This window comes from Bombyx mori, chromosome 4 (genome assembly GCF_030269925.1).
Source record: "Bombyx mori chromosome 4, ASM3026992v2".
NCBI classification, from domain to species: domain Eukaryota; kingdom Metazoa; phylum Arthropoda; class Insecta; order Lepidoptera; family Bombycidae; genus Bombyx; species Bombyx mori.
Window position 1 is genome coordinate 7,814,289 of NC_085110.1, and position 26,017 is coordinate 7,840,305.

A 26,017-nucleotide genomic window follows, 5' to 3' on the forward strand; every position below is an offset into this window, starting at 1 on the left:
AATTTTCTAATTTTAATTAACATTCGACTACTGGTAATAAAAAACATGTTTTCTTGGTGACGTATTTATGACGGGGTTCCATTCTGGGGTAGGTATAACATTTTTCAGTACGATCGTTGTGAGACTATTAATTCGTAAGGTTGTTTTGACGAAGACCAATTTACCAGTTTCAGCTCAAATGTAATTTCATCGACAGATCCGTTCCCCTGAGAATCGCTACTCTGAAAATCATTTTACTCATGCAGAAATTTACCGGCCGAAACCGGAGGCGTCTAATTGGCTTTACTGTACCTATACCGTGGGCCGGAAACGATTTTCAACCATCAGGCCGACAACGTGTGGCCAATCGACCAGAATCGAAACCGCAAAACACAGCCACACTCTCATTCAATAAAATCTTTTGTAACCAACAAACAAAAGACATTCAGAGCTCGTCGCTGCGCCGGTCTAAATCTGCTCATCGTTAAATTGGCTTTGAATGTGAAAATCAATTGTCATAAGTGCGATATTCACGTAGTACGAGTAAAACCCGGTGAGCTGTGAATAATTCACCAATTGCAAGAAAACAAGGGTTCATTTTCAAAATTTTCTAATTACATCACAAAAACTTTCAAGGTATGATGGGTTTTTGGTGGATTCAACTAAGATTTTATTGGAACAGTTAGTTTTCGAAGAGCCACGTACAATAAAAAATCAAAGACGCGTGTGATGTCAACTGTAAACATTTCATATGTAAATAAAATAAAATGTTAGGACTTGGAATTGATGTAACAAAAGCTCTGGTAATAATTTTGAGCAGTTGTAATCACTACCATACCATTTGCATGTAGTGCAGATTTTTTATTTTTAACGTATTGTAGCCAGCTCGATGCTTAGCGGATCCTACGGACATCGCAGCGTAAGCCCCACTGCTTATCATACAAATGTAGGTTCGCACAACCAACAAAGTAACTTTTTTAGGTATTAGGTAATATACTTAGAAAGAGCGGCTGCTTATTTTTCAGTGATATCCTTGGTCTCCTTTTATGGTACTCACGGAAAGATGGGCTGATAATACTTTGCGTCACGGTTTCAAAGCCACAGTTTTATTGGATTGTATTAACACAACTTATAGAATACAGTCAAACCTGGATAAGCGAGAGTTCAAGGGAGCACAATCTCATTCTCGCTTAAAGAGGTTTCTCACTAACCCGAGTTTCTCGCTAATGCTCCGTCTGAATTTCATTTCGCGATTTTCCGGATTCAAACGCATTCACTATTTTAAGTTTATCACTTAATGACAGTACTTTAATTTTCCGTTTTGACATGATGCAGAATAGAACTTTCCTTCGCAATTTATTAACGATAAACTGAGTAAGTCCGACAAACAGGACGGTACACAGGCGCACGTATCCATTCGAAAAGAATGCGATAAAATAACAACGTTATTTAGTTCCACGAAATAGAATAGGTTCAATATTGACGAGAAAACAATACAAAAACAATGGAAGGAAGTTCTACAAAAGTTAAGAATGAGTCATAAAATAGCAGATGTTAAATTTGTAATTAGTTTTTTCACTTGTTCCTCCTGAATAATATAAATAAATAAAGCTCGACTGTCGCTTATAGAGGTATAGATAAGTAGCAGTCTCACTTACGGAGGTCCATGAGGGAAAAACGACTCTCTCTTACAGAGGTTTCTGTTTCTCGCTAATAGAGGTTTTGGGAGCTTAAAATGACGGTTCCTGGCTATTACTCTCACTTATAGAGTTTTCTCACTTATCCAGTTCTCACTTACCCAGGTTTGACTGTATATCACCAAAATTTCCTGATATGCTCGGCGCGTTTTGATCGTACCATGTACGTTACCCATCTGCCAATCATGAAGCTGAACTGTCAATTACAGGTCGAAAAACGATAAGTCATATTATAGAGCGCGTAATCGAGCATTATCAATTTGCTTGGTCGGGATGCGTGGCTGACATGAAGCGGTTGCCGCGGTACGAGTACATTTGTCACAGTGATTAAACGTTGCGGCGTCAACAACAATACACAAACGTATTTTTTTAATGCTAGTTTTTCTTTTTTTTTATTTTTATTGCTTAGATGGGTGGACTAGCTCACAGCCCACCTGGTGTTAAGTGGTTACTGGAGCCCATAGACATCTACAGCGTAAATGCGCCACCTACCTTGAGATACAAGTTCTAAGGTCTCAAGTATAGTTACAGCGGTTGCCCCACCCTTCAAACCGAAACGTATTACTGCTTCACGGCAGAAATAAGCAGGGTGATGGTACCCACCCGCCTGAACTCACAAGAGGTCCTACCACCAGTAATTACGCAAATTATAATTTTGCGGGTTTCATTTTTACACGATGTTATTCCTTCACCGTGGAAGTCAATCGTGAACATTTGTTGAGTACGTATTTCATTAGAAAATATGGTACCCGCCTGAGATTCGAACACCGGTGCATCGCTCAACACGAATCCATCGGACGTCTTATCCGTTAGGTCACGACGACTTCACGTCCGACGCCTAGTGATTCAAAACGTCAATCAGTTTATATTCATTAATATTTTTACTTTCAATTATTGTTTACTTATATTGACAGGGTGAAAACAGTAAACAAGTGTAGGTAACTGATTGATTTTTGGCTAATTAAATGCAAGCCTCAAATAACTCAACCTTTTCCCTCAGACTAATATATCTTTGGTATGCCAACTCAACTTTTTCCTATGTCGAAAAATATTTTATAAGACTATGTGTCAATGTATATTTCATCTGCGTCTGAGAACTGGATAGTGGAATTGGGGAATTCGAACTTTGAAGTTTTAAAAATGAAAATGACAGATAATAGTCATTTAAAACTTCCGGTAATAAAGTTATTCGCTTCCGCTTCTTCTTCCGTGCCTTTCCCATTTATTTTGAATCCACAGTTAAATATTTTGTAGACGTGCCTACTGCCTCACGAATACAAACAGCTGTTCAGCGCTGCTCAGATATCAGAAATGCCATTGGATCGCAGCGGTTTGGTTTAATTGAGACTCGTCTCAGTTAGGGTTTTCACCTTAACATTTAAAAATTATGGAAGACTATCAAATAGTTGACGTTTCTTAAGTCTTCTGCAATCTGTGGTTCGTGGTGAAAGATTATGAAAGGAACACAAATTTAAAAAAGTTAAACCTCAAAAGACAATACGCACTTTGAATAAATAAACAACGAGATGGAATTAGAATGTAATGATTTGAATATGAAATAAGAGCATATTTAATTTGTTAGAAAATAATATGAAATGTTCCTTTTGGTGTAAGTACTTTTAATGATTCTAAATTGATTAAATTGGAATGTAGCATTTATGTTGATTAAAAGACTGATTTTTAAATTGTGAAAAAACAGCTAGCCAAACTTAAAGTTTGTTTTTTAAAGTGCTAAGCATTTTTCTACGTCCAGTCGGTAACGTCAAGCGCAAAGCTCATCTATCACGCTGTCTACCTTAAAATACTTAATATTAAACAAGATATTTAACTCAATAATCTTAATATTACAATTTTTATTGAATTTTTGCGTTAATTTAATTTTGTTTAAAGATAAAAATTACCCTAGATATTAAAAAATAAAGGATTCCACAAAAGTAAAATTGCAAAATAATGAGAAGACAAACTGTTCAAGCGGCACTGAAAATGAAAATAAAAAGAAGAAGCTGTATTAATTAAAAAGTAAAGTAACACAATTAATAGAGATCTTGAGGAAATCCGTAAATGAACGTTGATGGACACGCGCAGTATTTCCTTTTAGAATTTCAATTAAGAAGTTAAAGCATCGATTAAAATTCAAGGGAGCGTTATAAGCTTAGGAGCGCACAGAATGCGTATTGGATTGAATGTTCTCTTAGACATTACAGTTCTTTTTTTTTTTTTTATTGCCCTTGTAGGCAGACGAGCATACGGCCCACCTGATGGTGAGTGGTTACCGTCGCCCATGGACTTCAGCAATGCCAGGGGCAGAGCCAAGCCGCTGCCTACAAATTTCATGATTTAAAATACTCTTTTCGGTGTGAATAACGAGGGCTCCGATCGTTATTTGTATCGGATAATGATTTCAGTCGGAAACCTCGATTGGCTGTTACAAATCGGACTCCGGTTACATCTCTAGAGACCGTATCCCTTTTCGAAGGCCGTTACTTTTTGGTTGTGGAAAGACTTGAAAATTCCTCTGGGACCGATATATTTACATCTATTTAAAATGTGGCCGCGTCAGAGACAACTAATTTTTATGTCGTAATGTGGGAAAAGCCTAACCGCCTCGATCCGTTGTTCATTTCTCTATATTTATAGAAAACATATTATTTGACAAAATTAAACATGAAGGTCGTAATAGCTTAATATCTGTCGGTGATATGTCTCAGATATTTAGACCTTCACTAGAGCCCATAACTGGTCCAGTCCGCCTTGTAACATGAACCGAAATCCCAGGCATAAATCCGTATACAGACACTGCTTTGCAATAGTAATAGGTAGATAGATAGAGTGATTGACTATTTCGTGCTGATTCACAATACGCTATTTTACTTCTTTAGTTTTAGACTTCGAACAAATTACCTGTCTGTGTTATGTAGTTATACGAAGACATACTCCGAGAATAATATTTATTATACTATTACATTTCTCAATCGTTCGTGAACACTTGTTAGCGACGAATTTGCAGAGAAACATTCGTTTCTTTTAGAACATTAGACCCGATATGGAAAAGAAAACAATTAATTACACAAATGTGTAACTTAGCCGAAATTAAAATTAATTACACATACCTACTTAAAAATTAATTATAAATTTTAGTTATCACTTACAAGCTCAGTGGCTGTTACAGATTTACATTATTTGTATAGTAGATGGCAGCCCTGGAGAAGTGGAAGTTTGAAGGGAAAAAGTGAGATAAAAAGTCATTCATTTGCAAGAAAAATGGCAGAAAGTTATTTAGCAAATTCCGTCCGTTTCTGTTGAAGAAATTTTCATTTTCTGTTTCATTAGTAAAATTTAATCTTATTACGAGAGCGAAAGAAGCAATATCTTCAAGGAATGTAACGACTGCGGCAAAAATGTTTCGTTTTTTAAGACATAAATCTGGAGTAGAATTTAATTCCAGTGGATTTCCGGTGGTTCTTTTGAATTAAGCCGAACAAACCGTAATTTTGTTGCGTAGTTTAACCCAAGCGAAGCAACTCATCTTGTATCCTGTGCTCCTAGCATTGTTGTTATCCATGAGTGACGATGACCACTCATTGTCTGGTGCACAGTACTCTCAGCTGTCTTGTCTCGTCTAAAATAATGACACAAATAAAATTTTGCTTTCCAGTAAGAAATTGGATTAATTATGACTATTTGAAAACAAACTTAAAGAGCTTTAAAGTTTTGAATTAATAATAATTGTATTGAAATGTATAATAAGTACGAGCTAACTATTGTTCACAGGCTAGTTTGTGTTTAGATGATATTTAAGCATATTAAAAGTGTTAATAATATTCTAAATGAATTTGGTAACGAAGAAGAAGGATTTTATAATTTCACGTGAAAATATAAATCTTTTCAGACGATAAATAGATGGCTATAGATGTTCTCCGTTATATCTCAGGAATTAAAATACGTAAAAAGCTGTTAGTGAAATAGATCAGGTGCGGGTTCAAAGGGATAATCGGGAGGATTTTAATGAAAGCCATCAGTCACGCCCCCGCCGCGACCGCCCTCGTGCTTGACTACTGTTTTGAGATACTTTTATCTCGGTTGCGGATAAAATTTAATTTAATCTACATTTACGGAGCAAATATTTTAATGTAATTGTAGTCCGGAATGCTTATATCTGTCAATACGAGCCTTCTGATATTAGCTTAACAAAAAATCTTTGGTTACTTTGGTTACTTAGTGAGCGCAGTGTCAACGGGTTTCCGATGAAAAGAGTCTACACAAGATATCCGGTATAAGGAATGAATAGTCATAAAGTATCAATATAGTCATCAAGCACGGTTATGGTTTAAGAACGAAATCAAGTTTTGGTGTTGAGCTGTCCAGTGTGTGTGACCAGTTTTAATAAACCATTCTCAAAACGATATGATATGAACTCGATTAGAGAGTACCACGTATTTAATATGGTATCATTTGAAAGATACTTGAATTTTTTTTTATTGCTTAGATGTGTGTACGAGCTCACGATCCACCTGGTGTTAAGTAGTTACCGGAGTCCATAGACATCTACAACGTAAGTGCCCGCATCCACTTTGAGACATGAGTTGTAAGGTCTCACTTTTAACAGTACAACGGCTGCCCCGCCCTTCAAACCGAAACGCTACTTCTTCACGGCAGAAATAGGCAGGGCGGTTGTACCTACTCGTGCGGACGCACAAGACATCCTGCCACCAGTAATTTTGCAGGTTTGGTTTTTATGAATATTTGACATGAATATTTGTTAAGTACGTATTTCATTGGAAGAATTGGTACCCGCCTGCGGGATTCGAACACCGATGCATCGTTACATACGAATGCACCGGACGTCTTATCCTTTAGGCCACGATGACTTCAAAAACTTGCAAAAACAGAATAAAGCTAACAAAATAATTGCGGAAAAAATGTTATATATTTTTTTTTATATTTTCCAGAATTTCTATAAATTAAACGGTTGTCTGGAAGAGATCGCTTTTAGCAATAAGACCGCCTATTGTACAAATGTATCTGCTTTTTTTTGATTGTTTTTGAATGTAAATTGTGTTTTGGTGTGCAATAAAGTGTATTCTTTCTCGATGACTTCAAAAACTTGCAAAAACAGAATAAAGCTAACAAAATAATTGCGGAAAAAATGTTATATTTTATTTTTTATTTTTTCCAGAATTTCTATAAATTAAACGGTTGTCTGGAAGAGATCGCTTTTAGCAATAAGACCGCCTATTGTACAAATGTGTCTGCTTTTTTTTGATTGTTTTTGAATGTAAATTGTGTTTTGGTGTGCAATAAAGTGTATTCTTTCTCTCTCTCTCTCTCTCTATGTGGTCCTAGAGCGGACGTTTCTTTTTAAGATAGTCAAAGTTTTGATACTCTAACAACCAAAATATAATACTTTGAAATATGACGGATAGCTCTTTTGATTTCTAAAAATAAAATTGTGAAATTAAACATTTAGATAAATTTTACATCGAGAATCTGATTATGGAAACTTTAACAACTTCAAAATTAATTTCGAGTTTCCGACATGTTTTGTGTTACAATCTGGTGTTCTAAGTACTAATACAAGTGAAAGTAAAGTTTTGGGTTGATCTAGCTATTTTTGGTAAGATCCCGGCGTCCATTATATGTATGAACTATTAAGTAGGTAATTGACGGAAGTTACTAGTTTGAGCGAAAATTACACGAGGGGAAAGCTGTTAACTGAAATTCAGTCCTATATTTGGCAGTTCACCAATTAGAATATCATTTCGTGGATCTGATAAATCTGAACGTCATTTTTGAAGAGATATTTTTTACAGTGGCAGCACTTTCGGGGATTCGCCGCTGAATAATAAAACATATTTAAAGCTTTTAAGTAGATTTCCCTCAGCGTTTTCTCACTGTAGGCTTGTTTATTGGAGTTGAGGTTTCTGTAGATATTCTTGGCCTTACGTAATTACTTATCAGTGTCAAAGTATTCTGATGATGCGAGTCGATTATTAATATTTGTATATGCCTTTCATTAATGGATGGATTTCATAGTTGGACGATTTCATTTAAATACTTATTCATTTAAAATGTTAACTCAATATAGGAAACACAAAAAAGCGTTATACAAAGACTAAGCGAATCTTAATAGTCGCAGAAGAAATTAATATGGGACACTTTTCTTAATTTCTTCTCTTTTTTGAAAGAGTTTATGTTTTTTTGTTAAAAAAATTATAAGTACAGTCTTTTAAAGAAATTAATAAATATTTGCTGTATATTTTAGTTGTATTTATCATTTAAGATATTTCGTTTATAACATAATTTAACTAGTTGTCAATTATCTGTGACGCGTACAACCCTTTTACCTTTGATCCGTTTTATTCAAAGAATCAAAGCCTTGAATGTTTGACTTCAAAGCGAACTATCTCTAAGCCGGCCCAACTTTGAATCTCACTAACCCAATATCACACGAATACAGTAAAAATAGGATTGGCTTATTTTTTAAACATAATATTGCAGAGTAAGTTGTAAGATTACTGAGTACTGATCAAAGGTTTGTTCAGTACTATTTGTGTGGAGCAGAATTTCAATCCCACGCGGTTTTTGTCATTCATGTAGTCAATAATATACGATAATCTATACCAATATATAAATCTAAGGATGTTTTTACGGATGTTCCGCTATAAATACTGAACCATGCATCCGATTGACTTGAAACTTGATATCCATGTAGAAAATACATGTACTTAATGGATAGGTAATATTTATATGAGTGTTGGACTCCCTAATAATAATGACAATAAATAATAATGTTACTTTTATATGCCCAGCGAAGCGGGCTTGGACGGCTAGTTTATTCATAATTATAACGAAACACAAACTATTTCCCTCAAACTCTAATTAAATATTTATTATTACAATATACAATTTCATTATTGTAATCTTAAATTTGTGAGTGGATTTGAGTGTGTTCGACGTCATTTATTCTTTTAAAAGGGTTTCGTCTCCGCCAAATCTTTTAAAATTGTTTAACTTATTGTAATCGTACCCAGTTTAAAATGTCGCATTTTATGACATAATTATAGAATGCATTTATTTTTCGATAACGCCATGTTAATTGAATAAAAGCCTTTTATTTTCATGCGTCTATGTTTTCGTCCTTTTGTCAGACTTACGTAGGTAGCCAAATGATGAAAAATGGTATCATTATAAGTTCTGTCCGTCTAAGTCGGTATCATTTTAAGTTGAACCATCTATATGTATACATAGTGCAGTGTTTCAAGGTCGCACATATAAATCATATTTTAAAATTTTCTATTTAAAGAATGATATTTTGTTGGTCAACAAAACATTGCCACTCCGTCAAATTTATTTAAAACGCAAGAAACGTATTTATGATATATGATTGTTTGATTAAATTTTCTTTTTAATATACACCATCTATTTTTTTTTTAAAAAGAATACATTTCTATATTAATAGTTTTTTATATAATAAGTATCTGGAAGTCGTGTTTTTGTTTTGTATGTTTGCCGCAGTGATTTCGATCACCTTCTTCTTGAGATGGAATAGAGATGATGAAATTTGGACAATGATTCAATAAGAAATTGTGTATTCAAATCACGAAAAAAGAAAATCTGCGGCAGTTTTACACAAGGGCGTAAAAAAAGCAGTTTGCATAAAAGCTTGTGGGGAATTGTTTGATAGTCCTAAACGAATTGAACGTTAATCCTGACTTCAGAACCTTTCCTTGTGGCACACAGAACTTTGCTTTCCGTAGCAAAAATTTAATTTCTTTCTTACTTTGCCTACACTAAAACTAAGCTTTATCTTTGAATAACTATATTATTTAATATAGGTATATAAATATAAATAGCGATGTACGGAGATGTATTAATACTTTAAAAATAATTCAAATTTTCACGGGAAATTGATCTCCGTTCAGACAACCTTTAAACGCGGGAATAAATATTCTCTATTAATTCAAATTAAGCGATTGTAACGCTTTTTCGGGCCCCAAGCCGTTTATGCTAATAATTTTCCCCTGTTGGACAGAATCTAATCGTATTTGAGTCGCTTCGTCAACTCGAATAAAAAGAAATAAATCGCTTTATTTACGGTTAACTATTTTACGAATATCTTTTTATTTTTATGGGACTTTATTTAAGGAGTGTTAATAGATTGATACTAAAGGAATCCAAGAAATAATTTAGTGTAGCCCATTTAGTAAAAATTTTTTTGGTTCTATCAGAATGCCATTGTTTGGAAATAGAATTGCATGTTTCAGCGAACGTCATGGAAGTGAATTTAAGTGAAGTTGAAATTCCATAAGGAAACCGTGCAGTAAATGTATTCATTTATTTTTCTAGAAAGACAGAAAAGCTCCCCACGTACCTGCTGTTAAGTGGTTAACCAAGCCCATAGAGTAGATAGCTTTTATATGTCATTATATATTATATACTATAATATATATAATACATGTATACGATAGAATTCTCAAACAATAACGATCGTCCTATTATACAATTCAGAACGCCGGTTACATATTATTACGCTTGTATGTGTTTCCTAATGGCCTTGTCAAGACAGTAACCACATATATTCAAAACCGTATGCTCATTTGTCTTTGAAGACAATAAAAAAGGGGAAACAAGAATTTATGTAAGTATAGATATAGAGAGAATATTTAGTTATGACTGCGTGGTGACCTTGAATAGCTGTGGCTGTCGTACAAGGCGACTAATGGATTCATCAGAGAATAGGGTGCAGCGTGCCCTGAGTACTGCGGCTGCCTACCATTCTTTACGGGCACGGTAAATAGACGCCGTCGCCCAAAACATGTCATTTAGAATCTTCCCGACCCAAAATTTAAGTTTAAGTCGTCGTCGCCTAAAGAATAAGACGTCCGGTTCAATCGTGTCGAGCGATGCAACGGTATTCGAATCCCGCAGGCGGGTACTAAATATTCGCGATTGCCTTCCACGGTGAAGGAATAACACGCGTAATAAAAATCAAACCTGCGTAATTACTGATGGTAGAACCTCTTGTGAGTCCGCACGGGTAGGTACCACCGCCCTGCCTATTTCTGCCGTTAAGCAGTAATGCGTTTCGGTTTGAAGGGGGGCTTTTTTAGAATAAAATATTTTTTTTCTTACACTATTTTTAATTCAAATTTATTAAAATTTGTTTTCTATTTTTTAGTTGGATTTTTTATAAAAACATATTTTGTTAGTTTTTTAACCTATTATTTTTTACATTTATAGTCAGAAACATAAATTAAGTTATTTTCATAAACCTGAAAGTGAAGCTTAATTTCTATTTTTATACTTGTTCATCATTATCCTGCCCCTCTCCCAGTCACCTGGGGTCGGCGCAACATGTTTTCTCCTTCCATACTCTTCTATCATATACCATTTCTTCGCTCATTCCCCTCCTACCCATATCGTCTTTCACACAATCCATCCATTTCTTCTTAGGTCTACCTCTTCCTCTAAATCCTTCCACATTCATAGTTAACACTCTCTTAACAACCTCATTTTCATTCCGTCTCATCACATGTCCATACCATCCCAAACGTGCACTCCTCAGCTTCTCTGTCACAGGTGCCACTTTCAGACTTCCTCTAACATATTAATTCCGTATTCTATCCATTCTCGTTACTCCACACATCCATCGCAACATTCGCATCTCTGCTGCGTGCAATCGCCTTTCATCCGCCACTTTCGTTGTCCAACACGCTGATCCATACAAGACGGCAGGCCTTATTAAGGTCTTATATATCTTCCCTTTTAGGGGAAGAGGGATGTGCGAGTCACATATGGTGCCCGTGACCTGCCGCCATTTCATCCATCCTGCGTCAATTCTGTGCCTGACAGTACGATCCAGTTCACCGTCGCTTTGGATAACAGACCCTAGGTATCGGAAGTCTTGACATACTGGCAAAGGTGTTCCGTCGAGGGAAATGGGTGTAAAATTGGAGAGACCGCCAAAATCACAGAACAGATGTTCGGTTTTCGATCTGCTGATTTTTAGGCCAACACTCTCCAACTTGCATCGCCATTTCTCCAGTATGTTTTGGACCTCGAGCCCGTTTTCTCCGACGAGCACTATGTCATCGGCAAACAGCATACACCAAGGGGGCTCTTCCTGTATCTCCGATGTCAAGGCATCCATCACAAGCAGGAAGAGATAGGGACTTAGTGCAGACCCTTGGTGTAAGCCCACTGCCACATTGAACTCGTCGGAATTCCCCGCGGCGGTTCGTACATACGTCCTGGCTCGACTGTACATGGCACAGATTAACCTCACATACTTACCAGGTATACCTTTCTCATTCAATGCCCACCACAAAACTGCTCTAGGTACTCGGTCGTACGCTTTCTCTAGATCAACGAACACCATATGCAGATTCCTGTGCACGTCGCGATGTTTTTCGCACACTTGGCGGAGTGCAAATATGGCGTCCGTTGTCCCGCGACCAGGCATGAACCCGAACTGGTTTTGGGTGATCTCACTTTCATCTCGCAATCGCTTTTCTATCACTTTCTCCCAAACTTTCATACTATGAGACATAAGCTTTATTCCCCGATAGCTGCCACAGTCTTGCACATCCCCTTTATTTTTGTATATGGGCATCAGCGTACTGATGCTCCATTCCGTAGGGATCACTTCTTCTTGCAGCAGCTTATTGAAGAATAAAGTCAGCCACTTATATCCGTCTTCTCCCAGTATCTTCCATACTTCCACTGGTATACCGTCTGGTCCTATTTTTATACTTGTTATTAGTGTAAAATAAAATTGATTGAGGATTTGTTTTTCTTAATTTATGCCATATTTTCTTTAGCATTTAAAGAAATGGTTCCATTACGTAAATGAACCATCTAGCTCAATAAGACTTGGACTAACATTTTAATGCAAACCACTTTGCTGATTACTATAAATGTGTCTGAAATAATGTTTGTGTTCACAGTTTTAGCTGTCGAACTTATTTTTAACATTTTTTATTATTGTTCACGAAAAATACTCATTAAACAATTCAAGTGTCCATAATAAATTGGAAGCTAGCAATGAAACTGTTCTTAAATTGTGTTTCATTGCCATCTGTTATAATTTACTTTTAAGTTGGTATACGTAATATTATATGTATTCATATATACAATGTTGATGTTATATTTTCAATAGAATATGGAATATAGTTCCTAATGCTGTTGAATATATAAGTTTTCATTGCCAAACAAAATCTCTATCTTCTATATATAAAAATGAATTGCTGTTCGTTAGTCTCGCTAAAACTCGAGAACGGCTGGACCGATTTGGCTAATTTTGGTCTTGAACTATTCGCGGAAGTCCAGAGAAGGTTTAAACGGTAGATAAATATGAAAAAGCTCGGCATTATATAAAAACAAACAATTTTCTTTTTCCTTTGACATGTCTCCTTGATGTGTCTTTTATTTATTGATTGAGGCACTACGAAGTCTGCCGGGTCAGCTAGTATTGAATAAAATTGTTTGTCAAACATAAGAAGAACCAGTAATAGTTGGAATAGCCTCTTAGGCTACTAACAATTTGGTAGGAAAAAAGTACAGATATACGGGACCGCCGTATGGTGTAACAAAATAACTAAGAGTCGCTTTCGAAGTGAACAAAATCTTCGTTAAGAGACAAATTCGGCTGAAGTGTTCGCCAGAAGTTTTATTACTTTGACACAACTGAGCTCTTTGCTCGTGAGATCAACAACCAACATCACTTCGAGGTAGACTTGTTGCCTGACCACTGAACAGTGAATTTCAGCTTATAATGCCGGTAAATTTATATCGAAGGCGTTATCCTGTCTCGGCGTTTCAAAGTAGGTTAAATCAAGAGAATTACTCTGATGTTCGCCTTTATTAAAAGCGGTGTAAGAGCTTTTTGCTAATATTTCACGTCAAGTAATCTTTTATGTTGGCTTCGATATTATCTCGTATCTCGATAATAGATATGTACTTCTTCAAACGAGGTTTGCGAAGAATTCTCAACAGTGGGCCGTGGTTTGGCTGTACCCTCAGTATTGCTGATATTCATGAGCGACGGAGACTACTTACTATCAGGTGGGCGAATGCTGGTCTTCCAAAAAAGCCATTAAAAAAACCTATTTTGCGTGGGAGCAGTTTCGGCGTTGGATTAATATAAAAAATCGGAGTTTTTTTTTTATTGCTTAGATGGATGGACGACCTCTCAGCCCACCTGATGTTAAGTGGTTACTGGAGCCCATAGACATCTACAACGTAAATGCGCAACCCACCTCGAGATATAAGTTCTAAGATCTCAGTATAGTTACAACGGCTGCCCCACCCTTCGAGCCGAAACGCATTACTGCTTCACGGCGGAAATAGGCGGGGTGGTGATACCTACCTGTGCGGACTCCCAAGAGGTCCTACCATCAGTGATTACGCAAATTATAATTTTGCGGGTTTGCTTTTTATTACACGATGTTATTACCCCTTCACCGTGGAAGTCAATCGTGAACATTTGTTGAGTACGTATTTCATTAGAAAAATTGGTACCCGCCTGCGGGATTCGAACATCGGTGCATCACTACATACGAATGCACCGGACGTCTTATCGTTTAGGCCACGACGACTTCAAAAGAGCTTCTACGAAATAATAATATGTAGAAGAGTTAAAGTAACGTTGAAACTAATTTCGTTTACAAACTACGGACATAACGGTCTGAATTGATTTGTTAGTAGTAGAATTTGACTTGACAACTGTTGGCGGGTTTTCATTTTGAAAGTGTCATCATTAAATCAAAGCTCACCGAATGGAAGTTCTCATAAACAACTGTAGATGTACAGGTCAAAGGAAATATACAAATATTTTATGAAATGAATGTACAGTAAGTTTTAATATGTAAAACGCAGCTTTGAAGCACGATGCTCTTTGCTGATCTGAATTGTAATAGACAACAAAACAACACTACATAGAATTCTATAACTCACTAGCGATATCACAAACTTTACGAGACCGTTAAGAATTCAGGATGTTAATACGAAAAAAGTAATGATAAATGTACGGCGAAATGATTAGACAGAAACGACACTGACAAATGACACAGTGCGGTCTCTGAACATGTGTTATTAACAAGAATAAGATAAATACGATATGTTTTTGTTACATGAAACTTTCGGATACTTTAGGGATTCATTAGGCACTACTTGTTGTTTTGTTTGAGGGCCTTTAAGTAATTAGAGACGAATAGTATCAGTGAAATGCTTATTTTTCGTGCAGTTGTAATTTACTCGTGTATTCATTGAATTTTCACATTTCGATATTGAAAAAATCGTCACGAATTCTTTGTAAATATTCTGTAATTCTTAATACAAAATCTAATGGTCGTTTCGTCACTTTGCAGATAAATTCCGAATTACTTGACGAACTAAAATTTTTATGGATAAGACATATTGCCGATTTAGCCAATTGGCTATTCTGCTTTCTTTTAAGGCTTATCCACTCTTTTATTTCTCTTAGCCATTTCAAGCTATCTACTCTCGAAGACCATTGTAGCGAAACTTTATGTAAATTTTAATAAACTTGGATTACCATAGAAATGTACTCGATCGAAGTGGATCCCCCCGCTAAATAAGTGAGGCGCGCTCATTTGTCTTATAGTGTTTTTTTTTCTTTCTATTCATGGATCAGTGGTATTTGTTGCTTCACTGGCAGTAAATAAAAACAATTACTTTTATAACATTTATCTCTATATTATTAAGAAAATTTATTGTAGAATTATTTTAATGCTATACATCATCATAATTATATGCTGCTAAATAATTATGGATTTCAGGGGTTGATGCCAATACAAAAAGTATAACAGAATCGTATGAGTTAAAATGAATGGATAACCATGAAATAAGCTTTAGAATTCTTTTCTTTCGTTGGCAATGAAAGCCATATAAATTACATGGAATCAGCCTCACAAATTTATGCTGTAAGTCGTGAAACAAATTGTGCTAAATTATTACACACGTGGAATATCGAGCTCCCTAGTACCTTCGGCCAGGGAAACTGAGATTTTTATACCATTGTTCTCGGCTGGCGGGAGAATAATAGTTTTTCCATTATGAGAATGGCGAGGCCGATTGGCTGGAGCCGTGCCGAAGGGACGATAATGTTTTAACTGATGGTGATGAACCCAATTTATTTGTGGCAATATTTTACGTGTTGTCTCCGAATTGTTTGTACTTGCGTATGATCTTATTTAAAATTCCAGTGTATTCTATTAATTTCATAAAAAAATATTCTATTTATTTAATCAAAAAATTTTACGCCACCAAATTTCTTGGAAAAAAAATAACGATATGATTTCTTAATTAGGTAACATTAGCATAAATAAGAAAATAACATCGACTAAAAGAATATGACAGTAATGAACACGAATTTAAACGTATTAAAACTGCTCAAAAGGTCCTAACTACAACATTTAGCGTACAAGCCTTTGCTGTAACCACGACCTTTACATATTCTCTGGAGCACAAAATAGGTAATTTCCCTTCGTTTAATTAATTTCGTTACCCTTTTGCGTTATCAGAACTTTTAGCACTATACTCCTTGGTTTTAATGAATTACTCGTTTTATCAAATTACTAGACGATGACCGGTTTTTTTTTTGATAAGTGGCTTAACAACGTCATCTGCTGAAATAGCTTTAGTGTTATTGTGTCTTTAAAGCAGTTAGTTGAAATTATGAAAAATTGTATTATTATTCGCCAATAGATGTCGTGTAGGTTGTTTATTGAAAACACGAATAAAAACACATTTTCTGAAAATAAATCGTAGCTAGATCGATTTATTGCCCCCGAAATCCCCTGTATACTAAATTTTATAAAAATCGTTGGAGCCGTTTCCGAGATTCAGATTATATATATAATATATATACAAGAATTGCTCGTTTAAAGGTATAAGATAGAGGAAAACATTGCATATAGCTATATGTTGTATTGAATTGAAGCATTCTATTACTCGCTGCAGAATGTCAGCCAAGAAGCTGCTTTCGTTTCAACTAAAGTCTTGTATCGGGATGAGCCTTCGCAAGGTCAGTGCGGCTCAAAGTGGCTTTGCCAAATTGATTTTACGTGTATTGCGGACTCTCGCCGCCCGTTTGCTGTCCGTGTTCGTGCCGCGATGTAACAGTTACTTCGGATTTACTGAACAATGTTTGATTTTCTGATTTATAGTCACTACTAACAATGGCTTTTCGGATTTCAAAAAGAATAAACGTATTAGTTGTTTTCTATTTGAAATAGAAGTTATTTTGATGTCATAACGTTTACGTTTTTAGAACGAATGAGAAAACAGTTTTGTATGGTCCGTATCCCGTGATGCCTGTAGTTACGGTAAGTAATGATTATAATGACGCGGGCAAAAGTCCAGAGTTAAATGTTCAGTCCGTCATCCAAGTTGACCATTAGATAAAAAACTAACTGCTCATATGCATGTGGAGTAATATTAGGTCTTTACTACAAAATAACCGTATAATATACATAAGTTAAAGTGACTTTGTTTTATTTCAATCACAATACGCACCCATAGTATTGACGCATCTCTATGTAATATTTCAACGCCTTTCTTTTTCTTCTTTAGAAGTCAGATGAACAGAAGCCAAGAAACTCTTCAAAGCCATTTTGTACTGCCTCTTGGGTATACATTTTTTCCCTGCCAAAAAATTAAAGAATCAAGGTAGACCGTTCTTCTCTATCATTGTGTTCAGTTCCTCAGAGTACACATCCGCAGTAATGCTGGTGCTACTTCGTAAGAAGCTGTGATTAATTATACCGGCATCAGACCATTATTTGAACACGGTGCTGCTTCAGCCATGTGGGGCAATCCGTGAGCATGTGCTCGGCCTTGTCCTTGTCGCAGCCACAGTGGTAGCACCGTCGTTGTTTACACCTGGGCGTTGTGGTGCAGGTACCAGCCGAAACACTCATGGCCGGTGAAAATCTTCGTCAACCGGAAGGTCGGACGGTCGCGGGTCACTCAGTTCTGGAGTACAGAGCGCACCGCCTAGACGGCCAGACCATTCGACGGGTTTGCCGAATGGCGAAACCATTTCTTAGCATGGGTCGCCGAGATCAATCACAGCCTGCGCACTCTAACTATTTCTTTGTTGAGACGACCGTATCGCCACTTCTACCCGGCGAAAACGTAAGCCGCCCCGAAGGAGACGGTGACGGCAACAGCCTGGGTTTTGTCGAAAGCCACGTCTTTCCGACGACGAAGGGCACCTCCTGCCTTCCTTAGTTTAACGACATCTGAAGAAAAAAGATTTAATTTTATCTAAGGTAAATTTTAAGTATTATACTGTTGATAGAGATCATTCTGATAGCATTTATATCATACATAAGCACTTTTTGTTCTAAAAAAGAAGAGTTTGTATTCAAACTTCAAATAAACTTTTAACTCAAATTCGTTTGAACAAGATATTATGTCGAGTAGTTATTTAAATATTTACGATTACATTTCGAATTAATCGATTATTATTCGATTATTCGATTATTATTAATCGACTATTATTTACTTTGAATTTTAGCCGTGAAAGTTTACCTCAACTACGAAAGTCACAATCGTGCTTAGATTAGCATATATTTTCCAACTGTTTATAGATTGTAAAGGGTTTGCTCAATCAAACAATCCTTGGAATGAGTCCAAGATTTACTTATGGAAACCACAACGTGAATGCCCCTTTCCAATTTGAGACATAAGTTTTTTGAATCTTTAAGAGAGGACTCGTTGATAGTTTAAAATTTATTAATTTTAGTTGAAAAGAACAAAACAAACAAAAAACAATATGGAGCATTGAAGCGGCCGCCCGATAAAGAGGCGAATAATGGAGAGAGAAGAGGACCTAAGAAGAGAAGACAAAAGTCCACCCTCCCAATCAAACTCCAGCCAGCACATATGTTAACAATACCAGCAAACCTCATCACCCCTACCTCGATAGGCTGGGACTTTCAAGCCCGAGCAGAGAGGGTGGCCGGTCCCGCTCCCCCGCAAGGGGACGCGACTACCCGACAGTTGAAAAGAACAGACGAATTCATAGTTCTCTGTGAATACCATATCCCACCTTCAGATATTCGACAGACGTTGAAGTTGTAGTCACATTGGCAGCATGTACCGACTATATTACAAGATTAATTCATGGAAGAGAACCATGCAATTGTAACGTCAACTTCGTGTACTCGGGTGCGTGATATTCAAGTTGTGATGTTTATGTGTTCCAGTGACCGAACCACAACAGTTAGATTGTGAGCTCATCGTGCGAAGTACAGAAGCAACTAAATAATAATAAAAAAACACGTGTGGCACTCGGGGACTGCCGCGGTAAAGCTATTACATAGCATTTTTATCGACTTATGTAATTATAATTAGATAATAATAATTTAATATTAAAACAATAATAAAATAAATCGAATTTCTTTTATATACCACTAGACTACCGCCGTACTGTATTTTCTCAAGCTAAATAATCTAATTTACTAATAAGTAGCTTTTATCTAATTCAGATTCACGACTTAACAACGAATCCCTCGTACTAATATTTCAGATGTTTCGTATATATCGCGATAAAATCTTTGCAATAGCTTAAAATAGAAGCCTCAATATGTGTGTGTGTGTGTGTATTGTGTGGATGTGTTTAGTTACAAAGCTACATGTTAAGAATTCTCTTGTTGTGAGTCGTTGTTCAACGCCATCATGTGGGATTACATAGACCCTCCTTGCTTTAACTCTGAAATATTAAAAAAAGATATATGTATATGAAAAAAATTGTAAAATAGAGAAGCAAATAAATGATCTTTAACAAACCATACGAGACTCATTAACCAATATTGACCGACATCGAATCCGCAAGTCGATGTCGCTCCGTTAATCTAGTTTGTTCGATGAACGTTACCGGGTCGCGGCCGGAGGGTGCTCGACTCTGAGTACGAACCTAGCGCAAATAGCCCCACATTTCTTCTGAGGAGCCACTCGAACCGACAGCCGATATCGACCGCTCTTTACCTTTATGAGGCAAGTACCGGAAAACCTGTGCACTATGTCTTTATGCCGACAAATATTGCTCTCGTTTTTAGATGAATGATTCATCGAGACTGAGGTTTCGGTGAAGTGATCGGGCAAATATCAAATGATGATTTCATATACGTCTTCTCGTTAATAAATTTCCTCTTAAAAAAATCGGTTGTCTGTAAAGTCGTTTTACTGATGATAGTTGAACGTGACAACGTCATAAGAAAATACTGATGGAATGGTTTCATTTTTCAAAAGAAAATTTTAATTTTATTTGTTTGATAGATAGATATTTTGTATGAACAATTGATACCACATTCACTTTTCACTCAACTTCATACTTGACGAAAACATGTAAATGTATTATTGTATAGCAGCTGTCCACGCGGATGCATCGCTCACTCAAGTAGGAGAGAGACAGATGTCGAACGCTGCCGAACGCGGAGGCCGATTGTGCCTCTTTGTCGCTCGTTGCGCGCTCTCGCTTGCACTTCAAGCCTTAAATAGAACGCCTCAGAGCGAGGTAACGCCGCATGAGTCATGTTTTTTCGTGCGTGCAGCCGGTTCCATCAAATTATAAGACGTAACGTCAAAAAAATTAAAACTAAAAATGTTCTCTTAAATAAAACTCTTTTTTTAATTAAGAATTCCGAAATCGTTGGAAGTATATTATGCATTACAAAACCCTCGATCTGTTGTTATAATTTTACATTAGGTGACGAAGTATGAAAGTGACTATAATTTTGTGAGTTAAGTAAATTAGTTACATGTAACTGCTAAGTCACGTCTTTATTCTTATTACAAATGGAATTAAAAGAGTTTATTTCAAACTCAATAAAATGTTATAATCACCTATTTGAGTGCATGAAGAATGAATGAAAACCTTTATTAAATTGTAATGTCTTATGTTGAAACGGGTTCACAATAAAAGGTTTCCAAATTGCTACACCGATTTCAAGTAAAAGCTTTATAGAAGATTATACAATTTATCTATAAAGTATAATGGATTCATCTAGAAATTCTCGCTATACTTACGAGATTTAAAAGCATTCGATGCTCTAAATCAATTTTACGACTGAATGAAAATGTTGAATAACTTGTTTTGGTATTAACAAATAAAAGAAGTTGGCCCGATGAAAGAAATGATTTACGACCCTCCGATGACTTTATTTTCGTTTATTTATGGGTAAGCATTTCGTGTGCTGGCGCCGAAAAACAGTTTTCAAGTTAAATTTTATCACTATCAGGAAATAAAAAGATTGTGTTGCAAGTTTAATATTTAAGAGATCTCTCTTTTTTTTTCCTGATAGCCTTGAGAGGCTATTTCAGCTTCACCCTAACGTTTGTAGGTGAGCTCACGGGGCTCAAACCGGAGAGTTGCTAACACTGACCCTGGCAAGAGCAGTGCTTCGCAGAATCTACCACCGGATCGGAAACGCGACCCACTGAGAAGATCCGGCGAGAAACTCAGTGGGCTGTGGGTTAGATCTCTCTTCTTAGTTGCATACTTCATTGCTGAAGATCGTGTCCTTGAAAGGCCTTCGTGGCTCTTTGTACAATCATCTACTATTTCGTTCTGTTTTCGGCGTCCCTCAAGGCGATTGTAAGAGAGAGCTTGGTGACCGGCTTCCCTTCTACCTTTTCCACTACAACCAATTTTTCAAGGTTGTCTGTCTGGTTTAAGAAAGATAAAATAAGATAAATTGTCGATATTCACTTTCAATTTATTTCATTGCTCAATTACGAGTATGTAGCCAAATAATTATGTATGTATATTCTCTGTAGCTGTAATTAGCTTCCTTTATTTCAAATTATACAAAAATTAACCAAGTGTAACTTTTCAACGTCTAAGGTTGTTGATTATATATCATCCAGAGTTTTTCTCTTCCACTAGTTGGATTTTACTACCGAACTGAAATTGTGCGTGAAAAATAAGGTCTAGGTCAACGTTATCAGGTCACTGCGTTTCATATACTGCAAAAGCGAGGGTTACATTTAATGGGGCATAAATTTGTGTACTGGCGTGAGTTTTTTGGGAATAAATAATTTGTAAGTTTTCACTTGAGGTGATCCGACAGAGAACCGAAGATATCGACATAGCACAGCGAATTAGTGGTAATTAAGCTGAAGTGGTAATGGGCTGGCCATATTAGCTGGATAATTGATAACCGTTGAGGTAAACGCGTTCTTGAGTGCAGAGCGCAAATCGGCAAGCGCAGTGCAGGACTCCCTTAGGCTCGGTGGAGTGATGATTTGTGCAGGGTAGTTGGCAGGAGCTGGATGAGAGAATCCGAGGATCGTGCTCAGTTGCGAGCAATTGAAGAAACCTATGTCCAGCAGTGGACATTATGATGATGATGATGATGATGATGAAACTCTCACTTTGACATAGTAAAATACGAAAAACGAATAAAATATGGTATTTTTATCTTTTGGTATTTGAAAATCTAAAGTGTAAATGTTTAAGATAGTAAAATGTAAATCATAGAACCAAAGATGGATGAAGTAAAGGGAACACCAAAAGAAAAAAAAACAGAAAAGTGCTTCCCTATGCAACGTTGCACTGGATACTAAATACTACTAAAGATATAATCCAAAGAGGTAACTGCCCTGCCTATTTCTGCCGTAAAATAAGACAGCCGCTACACAATGCAATCATTTATGAACATATACGAATATATGTTACTTGATGTTCCAGCGATCTCATACTGGGATTATGTGATTGTAAGTTTTTAGAGTAGTTTTTTCTACATGATTGTTTATAGATTATCGTATATTTTAATACAGCTTAGAAACTGAAGACCTTGGAATATACAGTGAAAGAAAAGTAATAAAATTCTCTTTCATTTTTAGTTTGTTTAAAAAATGCGATGGTTACTTTTTTGGTCATTTAAATACTTTTTTTTTAATATTTAATTTCGATGACAACATGTTGCGGATTACAGCATATCTTTTATAGATTTCGAAATATTTTTATTTTGATGACGCTTATCAATTATATGTATTGTAATAACACATATAATTGATAAGTTAAGTGCAAAGCAACTTTTTAGCTAAACATATTATATTATTAATCTATATCCTTGTGGTTTTTAATCGAAGTGGAGTTGAGCAGAGCAGCGTGCCGGCTGGCTGGCAAGACGAGCGCACGCTCGTTAAAGCACTGAGTCGGACAGCCGGCTATAGTGCTGATTGATGATACCAATTCACCACTTGTCCAAACCGTAACTCGACAACACTATCTCTTCGTTCTCACTCTGGTTGACTCTCTTTTATTGTCCAATTTAATTTGTCATTATTTACATCGCTTTCGCACAAGACAAGCAAATAAGTAGGTATTATTGAACTTAATAAAAATTAATTATCAATTTCCAACAGACAACACTTACGCACTGTCAGTTCACATAATGGTGCTTCGGTAATGTATTAAACGACCCACTTCACCTCTGTACTGTTTTAATCCTTAATTAAATTGATTACACGGGGTCTACTAAGTTCTTAATGAAACCGACGCTGCGTTACCGTATGTAATAAGTTCTTTTCCCCTTTAATTGTAGCACGGTATTCATTTTCGCGTATTTAATTTAATTAACACTTTGTAAACACCTGCTCGAACTTTATCTAATCTAACTTTTCACATTTGACACAAACAGAAGGATTTGAATATGAGTATGACAGAAATTACGAGAGAGCAAAATTAAGTTAGGATCTTGTTTATCACGGAAACTATCCTCTGACACTAGCATTGAGCTGGTCAAGCCGTATTAAAATTGCTCAAAATTTTTAGGTGGAATTAAAGTTTTAAGTAAATTATTGGAATTAAAGTTTTAAGTAAGTGGTTAAAACGCTTAAATTGAGTTGCATCGATTACAGCTTACAGATTTGATTTGACAGTAGTTGCTAGTCAATCGATTTGTTTTCTCAAGTGAAACGGAAACAACGTTACTCGCTTACGCCTAAAAATATTAAGATGCTGCTCCAAAATTAAAAATTCCAAAAAAAGCACCAATGATATTTTTGTAATGATGAAATTTGGGTTGAAAGGTTCAAAAAACAATTTGTTGAAATGGTATAAATAATTAGTAGTAGTGCTTTATGTAGTATTTAAATATCTACTAGCATCAAAATAAAATGGGTGACCCGCGTCTTTCTGATAAATAGCTTAGGCATGGTCATAATTTCAGATTTTTGTTACTGTTTGTTTTCCATTAGTGTTTTTTTTAAATTCTATATCTGTGAATGTGTCTTTCACACTGAGAATAAATCGATTTTCCCATTACACATACGAAAGCTCACAAAGCATCTCATAAATAATCTCATGACTAAAAGCTAATTGCATAATATTTTATTAGTTGTCAATGATGCGACAGTATCAATAGCTGTGCAACAAAATGTCGGTAGGGCACAAGGCATTCGCACGTCACGCGAGTGATTGATGACCCGCCCTTCCCCTGTTCGGTCGGTCTCTTTGTGGGCTGTTCGCAAAACCAAATGTGCTTGTAAATGCTACTGCTGTCACCAAATAAATACGAGGCTTTCAATGGAAATCTCGCTTGGAAATGATATTTCGGGTACCCAACCATAATGTCCTAACTTAAATCGTGTTCTCACTTGGAAAAAATTTAAGAAAACGTTTCCGTAATTTAAAATTAATGTCGATTGGTTTTTCAATGGAGCGCTTAATCTGGATAACAACAATTCACTGACATTACTTCGGGAAGTGCTGTAATTGCTATGAAAATCAGTTTCCTTGTAGTCAATAAATGGGGCGGAAGTGAATGTCTATCCGGGAATTGCTCGGAGCACTTCACTCTGCTACGAATGCGGTAAATTTTGTTAGAAATGCGACGTTATTGTTGTGTTTGTTTTACATTAAATTACTAACGTCAGAGCACGACTGTTAGGTAAACAATCCTCGTAACTCGACTTTCGCGTGGGTCTGGCTTACTGAAGTCACATTTGACTAAAACGGTAATGTTAGGTTAAAGCTGCAGGTATAGAGTTGTAGTTATAGCTTTTGCATTTAATCATTAATTAATTTACTCATTCGAACTTTGTTTGTTCCAGGTGTTAACGGTCAGACCTTTCAAAACTAGTTGCAAGAAAGAAAAATGAATCGGGTAAGCAAACTATTATGTAAATAGATTAATAAAATCAAAATTGAACTAGTTTATGAAAAGTATTTAAAAGAAATGAATTAACTGGTGTTCGTCCAATGGACGAAATTCAATAAAGGCCGCTGAATTCTCAAGATTAAGATTCATTTTATGGATTACATTTTCTCTTTTGTTTTGTAATTATTATTATTTGTAACGCCGGAACTGTAACCGTTGCCATTTTATTAATTGAATATGCCATTTCGAAAAGGGCACATGTCGCATATTTAGTCAAATACGTTTTTTCATATACATGTAGTTTTGAGGCTTACCTACATCCATTTTATAATATTTCCAGTAATTTTCAATTGCTAATTAAAACTAAAATATATCTCAAAAGTTAATATTTTAAATTTTACACTGCTTTAGAAAATAATCAGTTTTTTCATTTCCTGAACATTTTACATTTTCAGAGATGTGCCCTTTTCGAAATTGCATATTCAATTAAACACTAATGTTCGTCAATAGCTATCAAACAAGAAAAAGTTAGGAAACAAAAGGGGTAAAGGTGCTGAAATGTTTTGTCTTTGCCTAATTGTATTTAGATTTGTTCTTAATTTCTGTGTGTAGTTTCAATATCCGAATGTAACATTGTGAACATAGTATAAGGTAAAGAATGAAACAGTGGCCGCGTGCTCGCGAGAAGACACTCTCGAGATGAGCAGAGGTTGCGTGGAGCAGTGCGCTAGTGCACTGCAGGCAGCGTGATGCGGGCGAGCGCGCGCAGAGGCGGCGGCGCGTGTCCCGCTACCGCGCCCGCCCCTTGCGCGTGATGCACGCGGGCAGTGCCGCGCTCCACGCGTGGCTCGTCTGCTGCGCGGCCGCGCTCTCCTCGCACAAGTACAGCACGAGGGTCGTACGAACTAAGTACGGGACGCTTCGTGGCATTGTCGTCCATTCGCATCCTCAAGTCGAGGCATACCTTGGCGTGCCTTACGCCACTCCACCACTAGGTAGCTTAAGGTAAGATTCGACCAAAAAGATGTTTTTCTTTTTTTTTTTTTTTTTTTATTGCTTATATGGGTAGACGAGCTCACAGCCCACCTGATGTTAAGTGGTTACTGGAGCCCATAGACATCCACAACGTAAATGCGCCACTCACCTTGAGATACAAGTTCTAAGGTCTCAAGTATAGTAACGACGGCTGCCCCACCCTTCAAACCG

General features: G+C 36.3%; 1 protein-coding gene across 1 annotated transcript in view; it reads left to right on the forward strand.

The window, feature by feature from the left end:
- LOC101744567 (neuroligin-1) overlaps positions 1-26,017 on the forward strand; it is a 69,817-nt gene that overhangs the window by 12,935 nt on the left and 30,865 nt on the right. Inside the window, exons 2-3 of the mRNA XM_021349961.3 lie at positions 24,765-24,817; positions 25,479-25,816. Coding sequence (XP_021205636.1) covers positions 25,626-25,816 — 191 coding nt within the window. The 5' untranslated portion in view covers positions 24,765-24,817; positions 25,479-25,625. The remainder of the gene's footprint in view (positions 1-24,764; positions 24,818-25,478; positions 25,817-26,017) is intronic.